The sequence below is a fragment of the Oryctolagus cuniculus genome, chromosome 16 (genome assembly GCF_964237555.1).
Source record: "Oryctolagus cuniculus chromosome 16, mOryCun1.1, whole genome shotgun sequence".
Taxonomy (NCBI): Eukaryota; Metazoa; Chordata; class Mammalia; order Lagomorpha; family Leporidae; genus Oryctolagus; species Oryctolagus cuniculus.
In genome coordinates, this window is record NC_091447.1 from 60913720 (window position 1) to 60930182 (window position 16463).

Consider the following 16463-nt stretch of genomic DNA (forward strand, 5'->3'; position numbering starts at 1 on the left):
GTGCTGGGATGGAGAGAGAAACACCACACCCCACACAGCTAACAGTTGGTACTAATTATGGAGTGCCTACTGTGTACCAGGCATGTCCACTCATCAGGATCTCCTTGAAACCTTGAGACTTTAATCCCCTACAAGCCCTGAAAAGCACACTGTGTTGGAGGCACAGAGAGGTTAGCTGATCTGCTAGAAGTCACACAGCTTTTTTTTTTTTTTTTTTTTTTTAGTTTATTTGAAAGGCAGAGTTAGAGAGAGGTAAAGGCAGAAAAAGAGTGTTCTTCCATCTGTTGGTTCACTCCCCAAATGGCCGCAATGGCTGATCAGATCAGATCTGAAGCCAGGAGCCAGGAGCTTCCTCTGGGTCTCCCATGCGGATGCAAGTGCCTAAGCACTTGGGCCATCCTCCACTGCGTTCCCACGCCATAGCAGAGAGCTGGATCAGAAGTGGAGCAGCTGGGACTCAAACCAGTGCCCATACGAGATGCTGGCACTGCGGGTGGCAGCTTTACGTGCTAGGCCACAGCGCCCGCCCCAGTCACACAGCTTTTAAAGGGCAGAGTAGAATCTGAATGCTGGTGTCTGAAGCCAGACCTGCGAGGCCTCGTGCCGGTGAGAATCCGCAAGTGCACGCGGCCGGGCCCCAAGGGTTTGTGGGCTCGGCCAACCTGGGAGGCAGAAGGCGGGTCCCCGGTGCGAGGGAGGGGCCTGCGCCCTCAGCGGTCCGGTTCCAGGCGCTGCGACAGGACGGTGAGGACCCGCTGGAATTTCTCCAGGCGCTCGGCTCTCGGCGCCTCTGCGCCCCGGCTCCCCCATAGCAGCCGCCGCACGAAGCCGGTGGTCAAGGCCTCCCTGAGCGCCGGGTGTGGCCGGAATCCTGGCAGACAGGGTCAGGTGGGCTGGGGGCGGGGCTGCAGCACCTGCCGAGGCTCTGGGGACTTTGATCCGACCGGGGCCGAGAGGAACTCTGCCCCAGCACCTGGGATAGCCGGGCGGGGACAGCGCGAAGGGGCTCCTGGGTCCTTGCAGCGAGGGCGCGGCGCTCCGGTGGCCCAGGGGGCACGGCGGGGGGTTGGGGGTGGGGAGGAGCGGCTATTCCAGGGCGGGATCTGGGGCCGGGCAAGGAGGGTGGGGCTTCGGGTCCGGGCAGCCCCGCAAGCCTCCTAGGGGAGAGGTCGCCAGGGACCGCAGGAACGGCCCAGGGGAGGGGGCCTGGGGGCCAGGCTGCCCCGGGAGAGGAAGCAGGGTGGCTCTAAGCGCCCGGGGGCGCTGGGCGCTCTTGGGGACGAAGACCCGCTGCAGGCGGGGCGGGGGGGAGTCTCTGTGGCTGCGGCCGGGGGCCGCCACCCAGGACTGGGGGCGCAGGGGCGTCGCGGCAGGGCTGGTCCCGCGCACAGGGCGAGCTCACCTCGCAGGCGCCGGGCCGCTGCCTGGCGGAACCTGGGCGCGTCCCGTGCGGCCCGCCGCGCTCCGTGCAAGGTGCGGAGCAGCCGCTCGCAGCTCTCCTCCAGCGGCCCCGCGGGCTCCTCGCCTTCCAGCGCGCGCACCGCGGGCGCCACGTGCGGCAGCGCCACGTCGCCGGGGTCGCAGGGGCCTGCGGAGGGGGAGCCGAGGGTGGGAAACGAGTCGGAGGCGGGATTTGAGGCGGACGCAAGGGGGCGCCGCGGGGAGGGACCGGGGCGGGACCTAGGGAAGGGGCGTGGTTTAGAGGGCGGGGCTAAGGGAAGGTCCCGGTGCGACCCCAGTGAAGACGGATCCAGCAAAGGAGGCGGGGCTAGGGTGAACCGGGTGCCTGAGACTGGAGCAAGAGTCGGTGCATGGGGATGGGCGGAGACTCAGGGAAGGGGCGGAGCCCAGGATGTAGATAGGAAGAGAGGAGGCGTGGCCTATGGAAGAGGGCAGGTCTAAGGGCCCAAGGCAGGGGCGTGGCCTAGGTCGGGCACAGGGCTTAGGGACTGGGTAAGGACGAAGCCTAGAGCGGGGGGGTGGAGCCTAGCTCTAGATGCGATTCGCGTCAAAACTGGGACCCTCGCTCACCCGCGCCCTCATCCAGAGCCCGCATTAGTGGCTTCAGCTCCTGCTCGAAGGCCAGCGCGGCGTCCGTGTGGCTCCGTCGGAGCTGGCGCCACGTGCGCTCCAACCGTGACACCTGGGGGCGGAGAGCCGAGCGTGCGTCCTCTCCCTTTTCCCAGTCTCTCGCCCTCCGGTTTCCTCCCCATCCCTGCTCCCCGCGCACCTGGGGCATGAGCAGGGCGCCCATGACCGCCGCCAGCCCGGGCAGGTCTCCCGCCGCCCCCGGCCGCAGCGCCAGCGCCAGCTCCACCAGGCCCCGCAGGGCGGCCGCGCGCTCCTCCAGCGGCCCCGCGCAGCCCAGCACGGCCAGCGCCCCGGCTAGGGCCAGCACCTCGTGCCTGCAGGGGCGAAGCGCAAGGATGCGGGGCTAGGACGGGCGTGAAGGGGCATTGCTCACCCCCCACCCCTGCCTCGGAGGCTGTGAATATCTGGAGACCCTGGGGGAGGCGATCAGCCCCCGAAGCAGGGGTCCGAGGCTCACCTCTCCAGCAGTTCCAGCCTCAGGCGATGCCCATGGGGAAGTGTGAGCAGCTCCAGGCCAGAGGCCACCCCCATGGCGCTCCGCTGATCTTTGGTAACTCCCAGGAGGCCTGTGGCCTGCGGGCGGGGATGCGGCTGGTCAGGTGTGGCTGTGCTTTGCCTGGTAGCGACCTACCTGGCAGGCGACCTACCTGGCAGTCCACCAAGAGCAGGTGGAGGGCAGTACTCCCAGAATGATGCTCCAGGAACAGGCCACGTAGAGTGTGCAAGGCTTTGGGCTCCAGGGGCCGATTCTGGGGGCCCAGCAGGCAGGAGGCGTGGGCAGGGGGGCAGAAAGAGACCTCTGCTTGTGGTCTTATAAAACATCCGTCCTCTTCCTCCTCCTCCTCCGCCTCCCACCATGGGGACTCTGGCTCTGGGCACCTTTGGCTGGGGGGCGATTTGTGGGTACTGGGCACTCGGGGCACCAGCTCGCAGTAGGTTGGGGTGCACCCTGGGGCTTCAGGCAGGGCCAGGGACGGGGTCCGGAGGGGCTTGGTCGGTGCCTTGGCGTGGAGCTGCCCGTCAGAGGCCCTGAGACTGTCGGCAACGGTCCCCAAGGGAGTCGGGCCCTTCAGCAGCGTGGGGTCACTGCCCATCCTGGGCAGGGTGCACACTGGCATCGCTGTGGCTCCTGGGTATCATCAGGGTAGGGGGCAGTGGGAGGAGACAGAGAAGAGAGGTGGCACTGGGGAGGTTTCTGGCCTCCCTCCGTCCCCATCCTGATTGATCTGCTCATTCAACCAAAGAGCAGATGTCGCAGCCCACCTTGGCACAGGTGGGAGCGCCAGCAGCTTCAGCATGCGTGCCGTGCGCTGACAGAGGAAGGCTCCCTTCTCTGTGCCTGTGTAGCTTGTGAATTCTGAATCCACATTTTAACTCTAAATTCTTTCCTCTTGTCCCTTAGATGGACGGTGGCAAGGACAGATTGAAAGCCAATCTCTCTCTTCTCTCTCTCTCTCTCAAAGGTGGTAAGCACAGACCAAAAATCAATGCGACTCTCATCTGTCATCTGTATCTCTCCATCGTGCGTCTCCATCATCTATCAATCATTTCTGTCATCTGTCTTTTTCTATCATCTATCTTTAGCTACCTAACATGGATATCTGTCATTTAGCGACCCTCTACCTAAATCTGTGGACCTGTCATCTGTCTTTGTCATGCAGCGTTAATCATCTTTTTCCGTCACCTGTCACTCATCTGCCTTTATCTGTCCATCTACACGTTATGCACTCAAGTTGCAGAAGTGTGAAGGAAACAGAGCGTACTAAACCCACAGATGACATCGTTTCTGGGTGTGGCGCATTTAGCTCCGGATTTATCAGAACTTACACCTGTACCAAGGCTTTGGGGACACTCTACATGCATTTAATGGGGTCTGTTTAAAGCATTTAAATCGGGGCTGTTGTAGGAACGCAAAAGCTCCCCAAGTAGTCCTCACTGTAGACAAAAGTGCCCCACTGAGCCCCAGGGCTCCCTCTGCTGTTCTCACTTCTGCTCCTGGTCCATACACCTCCTTTTGCCTGAATGTAGCAGTGTGGGCTCTCAACCCAACCCCAGGGCCTTTGCATGGGCCACTCTCGCTGCCTGAGTCACTCTCCACCTCCCTCATCTGCATTCCCTCTCCCTCGTCTTCTTCAAACCTTTCCCCACAAGATCCCAAGTCTCCCTGACTTGGTTCTCCCATAAATTTTTACCTCAAAGCACAGACAATTCACTAATTGTTTTTCTGTTCGTGGTACATTGGTTTCTAAGAAATGGGACAGTGGCACCCCTCGGACGGGGCTTTTCATCTGTCATGTTCATGGCTGTGTCCTAGGACTTAGTCCAGTGCCCACCATGAGGTGAGGCCTCGTGTTGAGTGGGTGGGGGGCCAGGGAAACCGGGCCTGCCAGTGAGTCTTCCTCCCAGGTGGGACCACCACGGTCGCCCACTTTGAAGAACTCACATTGGATGAGGAGGAGCCAATCAGAAAACACTTGTGGGAATGGGAATGTTTCCATCAGTGGTGGAAACCTCAGGTGCAAAGGTCCTGGGGCAGGAACCCACGGGAAGGAGTGAAGAGGGCACGGGGCAGGAGTTGCTACACAGGTCAGCCGTGGCCAGAGCAAGTAGGGCTTCCGGGAATAATTGCAGCCATGCATTTTCTGGGGTGTTTTTTTAAACCACTCTGACAACTCTGAGGACATTCTTGTCCCAACTTTCCACAGCAGGAAATTGAGGCTTCGAGAGGGTGAGTGACCGTGTGCTGTCCAGGTGGGCCCTCACCTGCTCCAGGGTCATCTTGTCCTGTTTGACCTGTGTGTTCCAGATCTGCAGGCTGACTGCTGCTCCACTTCCTGGCCCTGGGAGGGGGGCAGAGGTGGGACAGACCAGTAGTCCCAGCCAAGGCAGGGCAGGCCCCACGCCACGGTGCCTGGGAAATCCTGCATCTAGGCAGGTGTTCTGAGCTCTCCCAGACCAGGGGATCTACCCCCAGGGGACCCATGGCAACGAGTGTGTGGGGGGCACATGTCTCCTGGCATCAACATCTATAGTGCACAGGTCAGCCTCCCACCCCCAAGAATGATGGGGCTTCAATTCTCAACAGGAAAACCCAGGGGGAGAGTGTGGGGTGCAGCCAAAGAGGCCCAGAGATGGTGGGTACCTGAGCGGCTCCTCCTGAGCAGGGCTGTCCATCAGGGCGTCCTCGCTGAAGCTGCGTCGTAGAGGCCCCTGCCGCACCACAGGCCTGGAAGCCACAGCCCCCGTGGCCTGCGACAGTGGGCGCCGGCCGGCCACGTAGCTATGCACCAGGGCGGGCATGCTGGGGAATTGTTCGTCCTCCAGCTGAAAGAGGGCTGCGGGCCGGCCCGGGCGGGGGCGCAGGGCCACGCGGAACACCTGGAAGTGCAGGGCGAGGCCCCGCCAGCGGCACGAGATCACAGGGGGGCCCCCGCGGGACCCAGGGGCCCGGACCAGGAAGTCGCCATCTTGCAAGAGAAGAGCTTCAGCCTTCTGAGGATGGAAGAGGGCATGAGCCTGGACCTGCAGGTAAGGAGGCCTCCTTCCCCAATGCACCCCACCCCAGGGAAACCTCTGTGGCTTGCAGGCATAGTTTTGTATCAGACTACACAGCTGGACTACATTTCCCAGAATCCCTTGCAGTTAGGTTGTCATGTGATAAGATCTGACCAATGGGAGAGGAGCAGAAGTGCTGTGGGAAATGTGTCCAGAGCTGGCTCATAAAACCTTCTGGTACATTCCTGCCGGTTCTTTCCTCCGTCAGCTGCACACCCCCAAAGCCTCGTGGGATGACACAGATGCAGAACAGACTCGGGCCTCGGCTGGATTGTGGATCTCTGACGGGCACATGGCCAAGTCCATAGATGCTGATTATTTCACTGGCGATGGCTTGGGAAGGCTTGTTGCAGCCGCTGCCCGTGGTTGACCAATGCAACTTCCGGCATAAGAAAAGGGCCCTGGGCATCCATCAGACTGGGGTACCGTCAACCTTTCCTTTATAAAAATCTTCAAGCAGCCTTAGGCCAGCAGCTCTGGGAGGGCCGGGACCCCTGGGAGAGGCAGTGTGGAGCTGGGGCTGGGGGCTGGGTAGTGACCCTAACCTCAGTGGACACAGGTGCGGCCTCTCCTGCCCCCAAGACACTGCTCGCGATGCAAAGGGGATTAACTCATTCAGTGCTGGCAACAAGGGGAGAGGGTAGATGTTAGTCCCATTTCACAGGTGTGACAAACTGAGGCCTGAAGGCCTGGAATGTGTGCTGTAGGGCAGGGATTGGAGCCCAGGAGGGCTGGCCCCAGACTGTGGGGTCTAAACCACCCTGCCGTACTGTCCAAACTGACTTCATTGCAGGTTCAGGGCCTCGGGTCTCCTGAGTGGGAGGTATGCGTGGTGGGGGTTGGGGGAGGGGTCTTTGGATTGAGAAGGAGAAGGGGCCCTGCAGGTGGGATGGGAAGGGCTGGGAGGGGGGTGGTTCTGAGAGCATCTGCATCCTCTATAATCTCCACAACCATTCTCAACACCATCACAGCACAATATACGTGACTCCTGGTCAGTCCCCAGTCCCCTCTCCCAACAGCCCTCTGCCCCAAGCACCTCATCTACAACACAGGGGTCCCAGACAGGTCCAAGGTAGGAAGCACCCCCCGCCCCCACGCCGACGATGCTGAGGCCATGCAGGGGCCGTACCTGGCGGGACAGGGGGCCGTGGTACCAGGGTTGGCCGGCGAGGTCCTCTCCATCCTGAGGCACCTGCATGGAGCTATTGGCGGTAGGGGGTGCCAGGGTGGAGCTCGGCACTTTCAACAGACCTCAGTCTGCCACATCTGTAAAATGGGAATAATTAGCCCTGCTTCCTGAGGGCCAGGGATAGCTTCTTCCACATCTGGGGTGACAGCAGCTACACTCCACCAAACCTTAAAATGCAACTAGGTGACGATATATATACATAATGTAAAGATGTTACATATTACATAAATATGTATCTAATCATTTCGCATAGCCAGAGTCTCTGTATTTTTACATACAGATGAGCAGTATAGATTTGTTTGTAAATAACTATATTTTATACAATTTCATGTAGGGCTAGGACAGGACGGAGCTGGGGCGTCAGGGAGCAGGAGAACATTCTGGAAGTGGCCCCGGGCTGGGGAGGGGGGTTGGTTGCCCTGCTGACAGCTGGAAGGGTCCAGGAGACAGCCGGTGGCTCTGGGTGAGGACACCTTGTAGGCAGAGGGACATAACTCCCTGGCTCCAGCTCCTGAGAGCCATCCCTGTGCCAGTGCCCAAAAGGGGAGAAAAGTGGAGCCCTCCACTCTGGCGAATGGCAGAAAAAATGACCCTGGAGGCAAAGGAAGAAGGGCGCCTGCCCCTCACTCCTCCCACCTGGCAGGCCCACCTGCCTGCCAGGGTTCCCCCCAGGGCCTGGGGAGGGCTGGGGTTCTGCAGAGGACCGGCAGGAGGAGTCCTGCTGTCTCCGGAGGCGGCCAGCTGTGGGCCTGGAAGGGCCAGGAAGTTCTCAGAGCAGCCCGGGCTTTATGGGCGTGGAGCTGGCTCCCGGCGCTGCATACCTGGGACCAGGTGTGTCTTCGGAATACCTGTGCACTTCCTGTTCGCCAGCTGTGCCAGGCCCTGCGGCCTCAGAATTCCGGTCTCCCAATGCCAAGTTCAAGGGCTTCCCCCCACCCCCTTAGTGAGAGAGGATGCGGGTCAGCCCGAGGCCAACTAAGTCATCCCCCTGCCTCTGAGTCCTCCGGGATAAAATTTACTTGGGAAGGGGGAGGGGACAGTCCTGTTCCTGCTGGACGTGCCATGAGCATGCATGCGCAGGGACAGTGACCAGCACACGGAGTCTTCCGCGATGAGGAGAGAGGTGCACACCCAGGGGCGCCCAGGGTCGCGGCCACGCGGGACGCCGCCCGGCGTCTCCCTCCCTCGGGGACCTCGTCCGCGGATGGACGCTGGCCTCACCTGGCACCCCAATAATCCCTCCAGGGGACCCCCGCGCTCACCTGGGGTACACCTGCGGGGCTCTCCCGAGGCAGAAACCGAGGATCTGCGGCTCCCGGCCCCTCCCTGCCTGCCCCGCCAGGCCCCGCCCACGCCCTCCGATGACCACGCCTCCAACCCCGCCTCCCAGGCTCTGGCCCCACCCCGTCTCTTGTCGGTCACAGCTTTCCCTATAGTCCCCGCCCCAACGGGGAACGCCAGGCACCTCTCTCCCGCGGCCCCGCCCCCGGCTCGCTGCCCCGCCCACCAGCTGGGCGAACCTCAGGGTGGCCGCTCGGCGCCGGGGTGGGGTGGGCGAGGTTTCCCTCCGCGCCCTTCGTGGTTCCGGTGGGGGAGGGGCGGCCCACGGAGCCAGAGGTGGCCGCAGCTGTGTCGTGACGGAGGGGCGCTTCCTCCAGACCGCCCGCCTGGGTTTCGCTTTTGGGCTGCGGGTTTCGCGGTGTGGGGCTGCAGCTCTCGTCGGCAGAGCGCCCGTTGTCCAGGTCGCGTCGGGGTATCACGTTGGCGCACACACTGAAGCCCGAGCCGGGATTCGAACCCGGGGCCCTGGAGCGCCCTCCCTGCCTCCGAACCCCACGCGGGAGTTCTGTGCGCGGCGGAACGCGGGTTGCTGCCCATTTCACAGGCAGAACACTGAGGGCGGCAAAGCTGTTGATGCCTGGAGGGCCGCAAAGCCGAGGAATCCCGGGCTGGGGCCCGCTGCTGCGCCCCCTGCCGGTGCGGGAGCCTCCCCCGCACCCAGGCTGGGGCAGCCGGTGCAGGGTGGGCATCTTGCGCCCCCTAGCGGTCGCCAGCGTCAGAGCAGAAACTCCAAGGGCCCAGGCTAGTCTGATGGCGGCGGAGGGGGCCCTCCCAGCCTAGCAGGGGAGATGTAGGAAGTGAGGGCAGCAGGCGCCTGTTAGCAAACTGGCAGTCCAAGGAGCTGGACCGTGGGGCCCTTGACCGTGGATTTGGGATAAACATTTATTTAATCATTGGCCAGCTGTGTGCAGAGTGCCCCTGTGTGCCCGTGCTGGGTGGAGGAGGGGTCTTCAGCAAAGGAGACACAAGCTCCCGGGTGGACAGTAAGAAAACGAGTATACAGAAGTTCAGATCTGTCGAGACAGTGCCCAGGGCTCAAGCCGCCAGGGAGGTGGATGGGTGGTGAGGGGGGGAGGTTTGGAGAGATGGCATGGGAAGGCGACAGTTGAACAGAGAACCGTAGGAAGTGAGGGCCTAATAGGGTGGGCTTGGCACGTGCAAAGGCCCTGGGGCACACGGTGGGGGGCCTGATGTGTGTGTGGGAGGAACAGTGAGGAGTCGCCTGGGTGAGGGGGACAGAGCGGGGCAGGTGCGCAGGGCTGGGCTTATACCTTGAAGCAGGGCTGTGGGCAGTGGAGGGGCAGGTGGGGGGGCTCAGGTGCTCACAGGCCCTCCCTGGCCGCTGCAGCAGGGACAGACCAGAGAGGAGGGCGGGAGATGAGGTCAGGAGGCCGGGCAGGGCTGACCTCACTGGTCCAGCCCAGCGAGGATGGGGCTGGACTTCAGGGGGAGGCTGGCAGATGGGCGGGTTCTGAGGCTATCCCTGAGGTGTCCCCTAAACTGCACGTGGAGGAAGTGCCTCCCAACCTAGCTCCCCCGGCCCCCCAGGACCCAGGCCTGCACCCCCGGGGTGGGGCAGGGGTAGCAGGTGCTCCTCCACCCCACAGCTCCTCCTCCTCCACCCCCTCCCTCCCAGGCCGACAGTTACAGGCCCAGAAGAGGAAGTGGTAGCGTGAGCCGTGGAGCCGTCGCTCTTCAGGCCGCTGGGTTGGGTGGGCGGCGGAGGCCTCGAGCGAGGGTGCGCAGGCCGCGCCGGGCCTGGCGGAGGAGCCGCCGGCGGCCATGGAGCTGTGGCGCCAATGCACGCACTGGCTGATCCAGTGCCGGGTGCTGCCGCCCAGCCATCGCGTGACCTGGGACGGGGCACAGGTGTGCGAGCTGGCGCAGGCCCTGCGGGATGGCGTCCTCCTCTGTCAGCTGCTTAACAACCTCCTGCCCCACGCCATCAACCTCCGCGATGTCAACCTGCGTCCCCAGATGTCCCAGGTGAGCCCGCGGTGGCAGGCGGGGGCGCCGGGGGAGGGCTGCGGGGCGGCGAAACAGGGGCGGGAATGTGCTTCCGGGTTGGGGGGAACCAGGTGACACTGTGAGATTTGGGGGTGGCCCCCCCAGACATAACAGGCTCCACGGATGGGTGCGTGGGTCGTGGGTGGGCTGTCTGGGAGCTGTGCTGATATTCCTGGGGTTCGAGCCCCCCCTCAGACGGGGCCATCTAGGGGCAGGGTCGTGGGTACCTGAGATTTTGACTCCTTCGGCACCTCCCCGTCCCGACACCCCCACATTCCGGCTGTGGGGGAGGGGCCGCCACCAAGCTCCTTCCCCTACATGTCTCCTCCTGGGCCCTTGGGCCCCTTCCTTCCCCCCACATCTTCCTTCCCTTCGGCTTCCTGCCCCGGGGCCTGGGGCACTGTGGGGTGCAGGGGGCGGTGTGGGGTGGGCTGCAGCCCAGGGGCTCTGGGTCTTGGAGAGGGCTCAGGTGCTGGGATTTCAGCTGCATTCTTTCGGCAGGGAGGGATATGGGGGTCGGGCTGCAGGGAGAGGTAAGATTTGACTGCCCCCAAAGTGCAGAAATGTATTCAAATCCCTATTTGAATGCGGTTGGGGCGGGCAGGTAACGTGACTGGCTCCCGTCCCTCTGTGCTGCTGGGGGCTGGAGGGGGAGGGGGGCCAGGACTGGGCTGATGGTGCAGGGCCTACCCTGGGGTCTTAGGAGATGGGACCCTCCTGCAGGGTTTCCTGGGTCCCTGTCTCCCCCTCCCGGAAGACGGCTTTACCCCAGGAGCCACGAACTGGGGCCCCTCTCTGGGGATGGAGGGCAGGGCCAGCTGGACACAGTGTGACCTCCTCCTGGGCCGGAGGGGCCCCCTGTGGCTGGGAGAAGAGGAAGTAACAGCTCCAGGAGTGGGGGGTCTCTGGGAGGGGAGTTTCCTGGGGGCGAGGCCGTGGGGGGAGAAGTGAGCGCTTCTGTCTTCCTCTTCTGTTTCCTTCGGTTCCAGGGGCTCCCCCCCCCCCACCGCCTTTTGCTGACAGCCCATCCGGAATTTGCCTACATTTGTGTGATACCCTGGCTTCCAGGGCAGGGGGAAGTAGCTGAGGGATCTGTCAGATCTGGCAGGGAGTGGCAGTGCCTTGTGATGCTACCGCAGCAGCTGGCGCGAAAGCGGATAGACTTGAGGATGAACTTTCCTTCCTGTGTGTGTCTTAGCTGAAACTGGTCAGGGAGAGAGAGTGCTCGGTGCTAATCCCCAGGGGAGCAGCTGTGCTCTGAGACAGCTCTAATCCTGGGTACCAGGCAGTGCTGAGAACTGAGCCTGGGCCCCACGGGGTAGACAGAAGAAGAATGCTCCGCCCCCAGCCCTGTGTGCTCGTGCCTGGAGGCCCTGGGGTGAGGGCAGGACACTGCCTGGTACAGCAACAGGGGACATTTGCACTGGGTTTTGAAGACTCAGTAGGAGTTTTCTCATTGTTCTGTGCCCAGTTATGTCAGGCCCCTGGCTGGGCAGGGGTGCACGCTCCCCACGTGGGAGCCCCGTGACTTCCTTCCTCTGCCTGTCTTGTCTCCCTTTGAAACACCACCCGTGCTTGGTATGTGGCTGGGATGTGTGTGGGAGGCTAGAGGGTACTCACCATAAATGAGAGTGAGGTGCCCCAGGAGCAGCCCTGGGTGCCTGCGGAGTATGGGATGTGGAGGGGCGGGGAGAGGCAAGGCAGAGGTGACTGCTGGAGGGGGATGACTAAATAAAGGCATGGAGGTTGGAATTAGAACACTTCCCAGGCTCTCTCATTTTCTCTTCATAGCATCTCTCCTTTTGTGTGATGTTTGCAGAGAACAGGAGGAATAACATACTCATCCATCCACCCAACTACTCACTGTCTGTTCATCCTTCTGTCCAACCAGCCGTCAGCCAGCTATCCATGTATCCATGCATCCATCCAGTCTGTCTGCCCATCCATCCATCCATCTGTCCATCCATCCCTCCAGTCTGCCCATGCATCCGTCCATCTGTCCATCCATCCATCTAGTAACGTGACTGTCTGCCCATCCACCCAGCCATCCATCATCCATCCATCCATCCACCCATTCAGTCATCCATCCAAGTATTCATCCATCCATCCATCCATCCATCCATTCAACTATTCACCATCTGTTCATTCTATCCAGCCAGTCATCAGCCAACTATTCATCCATCAGTCCATCCATCCAGTCTGTCTGCCCATCCATCCATCCATCCACCCATTCAGTCATCCATCCAACTACCCATCCATCCACCCATTCACTCATCCATCCAACTATCCATCCATCCACCCATTCAGTCATCCATCCATCCATCCATCCACCCACCCATTCAGTCATCCATCCAACTATCCCTCCATCCACCCATTCACTCATCCATCCAACTATCCATCCATCCACCCATTCATCCATCCACCAACTACTGTGCATGCCAAGCCCTGTTCTTGGCTGGGGCAGTGAGGGTAGCACACACACACAAAGCCCTGTTGGTGAGGAGCGGGGACTGCAGTGGGGGAAGCTGGCAGAGGGCAAATAAGGAGATGTGTGCATTTCAGGGGTGGTAAGTGGTGCTCTGAAGAAAACAGCATGACAGGAGGCTTGGGAGTGTCTGTGGAACTATTTTTTCTACTTTAACTGCTACATCAAAATGGTTCATATGTATGGGGCAGCGTGTGCTGTCTTGATGTAGGTATACATGTGTGATGTCTAAATAGGGTGAGCATATCTGTCTTCTCAAACATATGGTGCAAACACTCGAAACCCTCTCTTAGCTTAAAAAAATTAAAGACACACACACACACACGCACACACACACACCAGTAACCATTCTGTGCAGTACAGCATTGGAACTTCTAACCCCTCCCTGACTATCTTAGTCGGCAATCACCAACCCTCCCTTCCCACTCTGTGCCCTGCTCTCCCCAGCTTCTGGTAACCGCCACTCTCCTACAAACTCAGCTGTTTGGATTCCACACGTGAGATAGATCATGCAGTATTTGCCTGGCTTATTTTCCTTAACATAATGACCTCCAGTCCCATGCATATTGCCACATATGGTGGGATGGCATCCTTTTTAGTGGCAGAGTAGTGTGACATGATGCATGTACTATCACTCATTGTACTACTATATGACATCACACATGGTACTATATGACATCACACATGGCCCTGCATGACATCATACACACTACTAGCACATAACATCACACATGATATTATATGATGTCACACATGGCATGGTTATAGAACATGTATGGTACTATATGACATCACACATGGCACTGCTGCATGACATACACACTACTAGTATCTTTTTTTTTTTTTTTTGACAGGCAGAGTGGACAGTGAGAGAGAGAGAGACAGAGAGAAAGGTCTTCCTTTGCCGTTGGTTCACCCTCCAATGGCCGCCGTGGCCGGCGTGCTGCGGCCGGCGCACCGCGCTGATCCGATGGCAGGAGCCAGGAGCCAGGTGCTTTTCCTGGTCTCCCATGGGGTGCAGGGCCCAAGCACCTGGGCCATCCTCCACTGCACTCCCTGGCCACAGCAGAGGGCTGGCCTGGAAGAGGGGCAACCGGGACAGAATCCGGCGCCCCGACCGGGACTAGAACCCGGTGTGCCGGCGCCGCTAGGCGGAGGATTAGCCTATTGAGCCGCGGCGCCGGCCAACATACACACTACTAGTATCTAACATCACACGTGATATATGATGTTATGCGTGACATGATTATATAACATGCATGATACTACATGACATCACACATGACATTTCATGACATCACACACTACTAGTATATAATAGCACACGTGATATTATATGATGTCATACATGGCATGAGCATATAACATGTATTGCACTATATGACATCACACATGGCACTGCTGTATGATATCACATGTGGCACTATTATATGACATCATGTATAGCACTATATATGACATCACATGTGTCACTTATATGATGTCATACATGGTACTGATGTAACATCACACATGGTACTGCTGTGTGACATCATGCATGACACTGATATGACACCACAATGCTACTGCTGTATGACATCACACATAGTACTGATAAGACATCACACATGGTACTATCATATGACATCCCATGCATTATTATATGACATCACACATGGTGCTGTCATATGACATCACATGTGACACTATTCTATGATGTCATGCATGATGCTTTTGAATAGGGTAATCTGGGCGGCCTCACTGATATAGCGACATTGGAGGAGAGAGTCGGGGAGAGTGGAGGGTAAGGATCTGTGTGGGTCCCGGGAAGCGGTGTTCTGGGTGGGGTGTCCTACCCGTGCACAGGCCCTCAGGTCAGATGGTTCGGAGCTGGGGGTGGGCGTGGCTTGGAGGAGCCCCCACTCCCCGACGTCACCTCTCTGAGCCTTGGCTCCCCATGTGGGGGTGTGGTTAAGGATGACACCTATTTTGGGGGGACTGTCATGATGATGAAGACTACTTAGCACCCACAGAACTCTCACTGGGAGGTCTTTCGGGGGAGGCTGTGGGGTGGGAGAAGCTGCCCGGCATGGTGCAGCAGTCTGCAGTCGGAGTTCGGGGAGCTATCCCCAGCTGGGCAGATTTTGCTCTCTCCACACCCCTACAGATTCTGGTAGACATTTAGACCATTTGTTTTCCAGTTCCTCAAGATGTTTTTTCTTACTTTTTTTTTTTTAATTTATTGGAAAGGCAGATAGACAAAGAGAGAGGTCTTCCACCTGCTGGTCCACTCTGCAAGCAGCCACAGAGCCAAGGTCGCACCAGGTGAAATCTGGGAGCCGGGAGTTCAGTCTGAGTCTCCCACGTGGGCGGCAGGGACCCAAGTACCTGAGTCATGGCTGCTGCCGCCCAGGGTGCACATTGGCAGGAAGCTGGAGTTAGAAGCAGAGCCAGGATTTGAACCCAGGCCCTCGGATATGGGATGCAAGAGAGAGGCAGAGGGAGATGTTTCACCTGCTGGTTCACTCCCCAAGTGGTTGCAGTGGCCAGAACTGGACCAGGCTGAACCCCGGAACCTAGATCCAGGTCTCCCACATGGGTGCAGGGCCCCAAACACTTGGGCCATCATGGCTGCTTTCCCAGGTGCATTAGGTGGGAGCAGAGCAGGGCAGCCGGGACTTGAACTAGCAATCATGTGGGATGCTGGTGTTGCAGATGGCAGCTTAGCCCACTGCACCACCTTCAGCTTAACCTGAAGACACTTTCCCCAAGGGGCAGTTGCCCACCGCAGTCACCCCTGGTGCTGAGGCGTCCTCTCCAGCTGTGTTTCGGCACCTGTTATCCCGCCAACCTTTGGCCTCCACTCCTTCCCTGCCTGTGGTCATCGCCGGTCTGTGCTTGCCTTTTGCTCAGTCTGAATTAGGATAACTTACTGCTTGGCTTCACAAGGTTTCTTTCTTTTTTAAAAGATTTTATTTATTTATTTGAAAGTTGGAGTTACACAGAGAGAGCAGGAGAGGCAGAGAGAGAGAGAGAGAGAGAGAGGTCTTCCATCCATTGGTTCACTGCTGTAATGGCAGCAATGGCAGGGGCTGGGGTCTGGAGCCAGGAGCTCTATCCGGGTCTCCCATGTGTGTGCAGGGACTCAAGCACTTGGGGTCCTCACTGCTGCCCCTCAGGTGCATTAGGAGGGAGCTGGATCGGAAGTGGAGCAGCCGGGACTTGAACCGGCACCCGTATGGGATGTCATCAGCACAAACAGTGGCTTCACCCACTGCACCCAGGCAGGATCTTATCCTAAAGCCTTGTGATGAGGGAGGAAGCATTATGGTGACTATGATATTGGCTACCACTCCACCCGTGGGCACTGCCCCAGACGTGGGGTGGCCCCGTGGCAGCGCATGGGCCTCTGTGAGACAGACAGAGGCTGCGTCATGGCTCCGTGTCCACGCCGACGAGTGGGTGGTGGGTGAGCGGCGCTGGCTCCGGCTCCCTTTCTACCGTCCTGGGTTTCAGAGCCGTTACATTTTCTTTCTGTGAAATAAACTCTGCTCCTCTCTTTTGCCCACTATTTTCTTTTTTTCTTTGCAGGATGGCTGGTTGGTTGTTTCTGTTATTGATTTTTTTTTCTTGGCAGTTTATATAGATGGCCGGCTTGCATTTCAAGTCAGGCACCTAACGCTTTGCTGCCCGAGCCAGTCTGAGTCCCTCTGAGTTTGTGGGGATGACGGAGGTGCTGACTGCTGAGTCCTGGGAGTCCTGTGCGAGTTGCTGTCCATCCCTCCCCTGCCTCAGACTCTTGAGAGTTTAAACCCC

At 59.4% G+C, this 16463-nt stretch overlaps 2 protein-coding genes across 7 annotated transcripts in view; one reads left to right on the forward strand and one right to left on the reverse strand.

Annotated features, from left to right (window-relative positions):
* Positions 1 to 199: 199 nt before the first annotated feature.
* SH2D3A (SH2 domain containing 3A) lies at positions 200 to 8186 on the reverse strand. 5 transcript variants are annotated; one of them, XM_051829298.2, is made up of 10 exons: positions 8098 to 8186; positions 6776 to 6912; positions 5234 to 5583; positions 4855 to 4931; positions 2739 to 3220; positions 2549 to 2664; positions 2231 to 2405; positions 2032 to 2143; positions 1403 to 1588; positions 200 to 871 (listed from the first exon to the last, which is right to left on the reverse strand). In XM_051829298.2, exons 2-10 carry the CDS (start codon positions 6842 to 6844, stop codon positions 711 to 713), a joined length of 1728 nt encoding a protein of 575 aa, XP_051685258.1. In that variant the 5' UTR covers positions 6845 to 6912; positions 8098 to 8186; the 3' UTR covers positions 200 to 710. The 5 variants fall into 5 exon arrangements, with proteins under 5 accessions (XP_051685258.1, XP_069914874.1, XP_069914873.1 ...); XM_070058773.1 differs by lacking the exon at positions 2231 to 2405 and having other exon boundaries at positions 2739 to 2890; positions 2971 to 3220; positions 5234 to 5613; XM_070058772.1 differs by having other exon boundaries at positions 5234 to 5613.
* Positions 8187 to 9651: 1465 nt separating this feature from the next.
* Positions 9652 to 16463, forward strand: part of VAV1 (vav guanine nucleotide exchange factor 1) — a 54618-nt gene continuing 47806 nt past the window's right edge. Inside the window, exon 1 of one of the 2 annotated variants that reach the window (XM_070058769.1) lies at positions 9652 to 10162. In XM_070058769.1, coding sequence (XP_069914870.1) covers positions 9959 to 10162 — 204 coding nt within the window. In that variant the 5' untranslated portion in view covers positions 9652 to 9958. The remainder of the gene's footprint in view (positions 10163 to 16463) is intronic. The other variant, XM_070058768.1, reaches the window with a different exon arrangement.

Bases quoted from the DNA above. Each gene is read 5' to 3' on its own strand.
- SH2D3A (XM_070058772.1), bottom strand. From the start codon at position 6,844: ATGCAGGTGCCTCAGGATGGAGAGGACCTCGCCGGCCAACCCTGGTAC. The intron at 2,406-2,548 runs GTGAGCCTCGGA...TCGCCCCTGCAG, and splicing joins AGGCTGGAACTGCTGGAGAG to GCACGAGGTGCTGGCCCTAG. The intron at 2,144-2,230 runs GTGCGCGGGGAG...CTCCGCCCCCAG, and splicing joins GCGCCCTGCTCATGCCCCAG to GTGTCACGGTTGGAGCGCAC.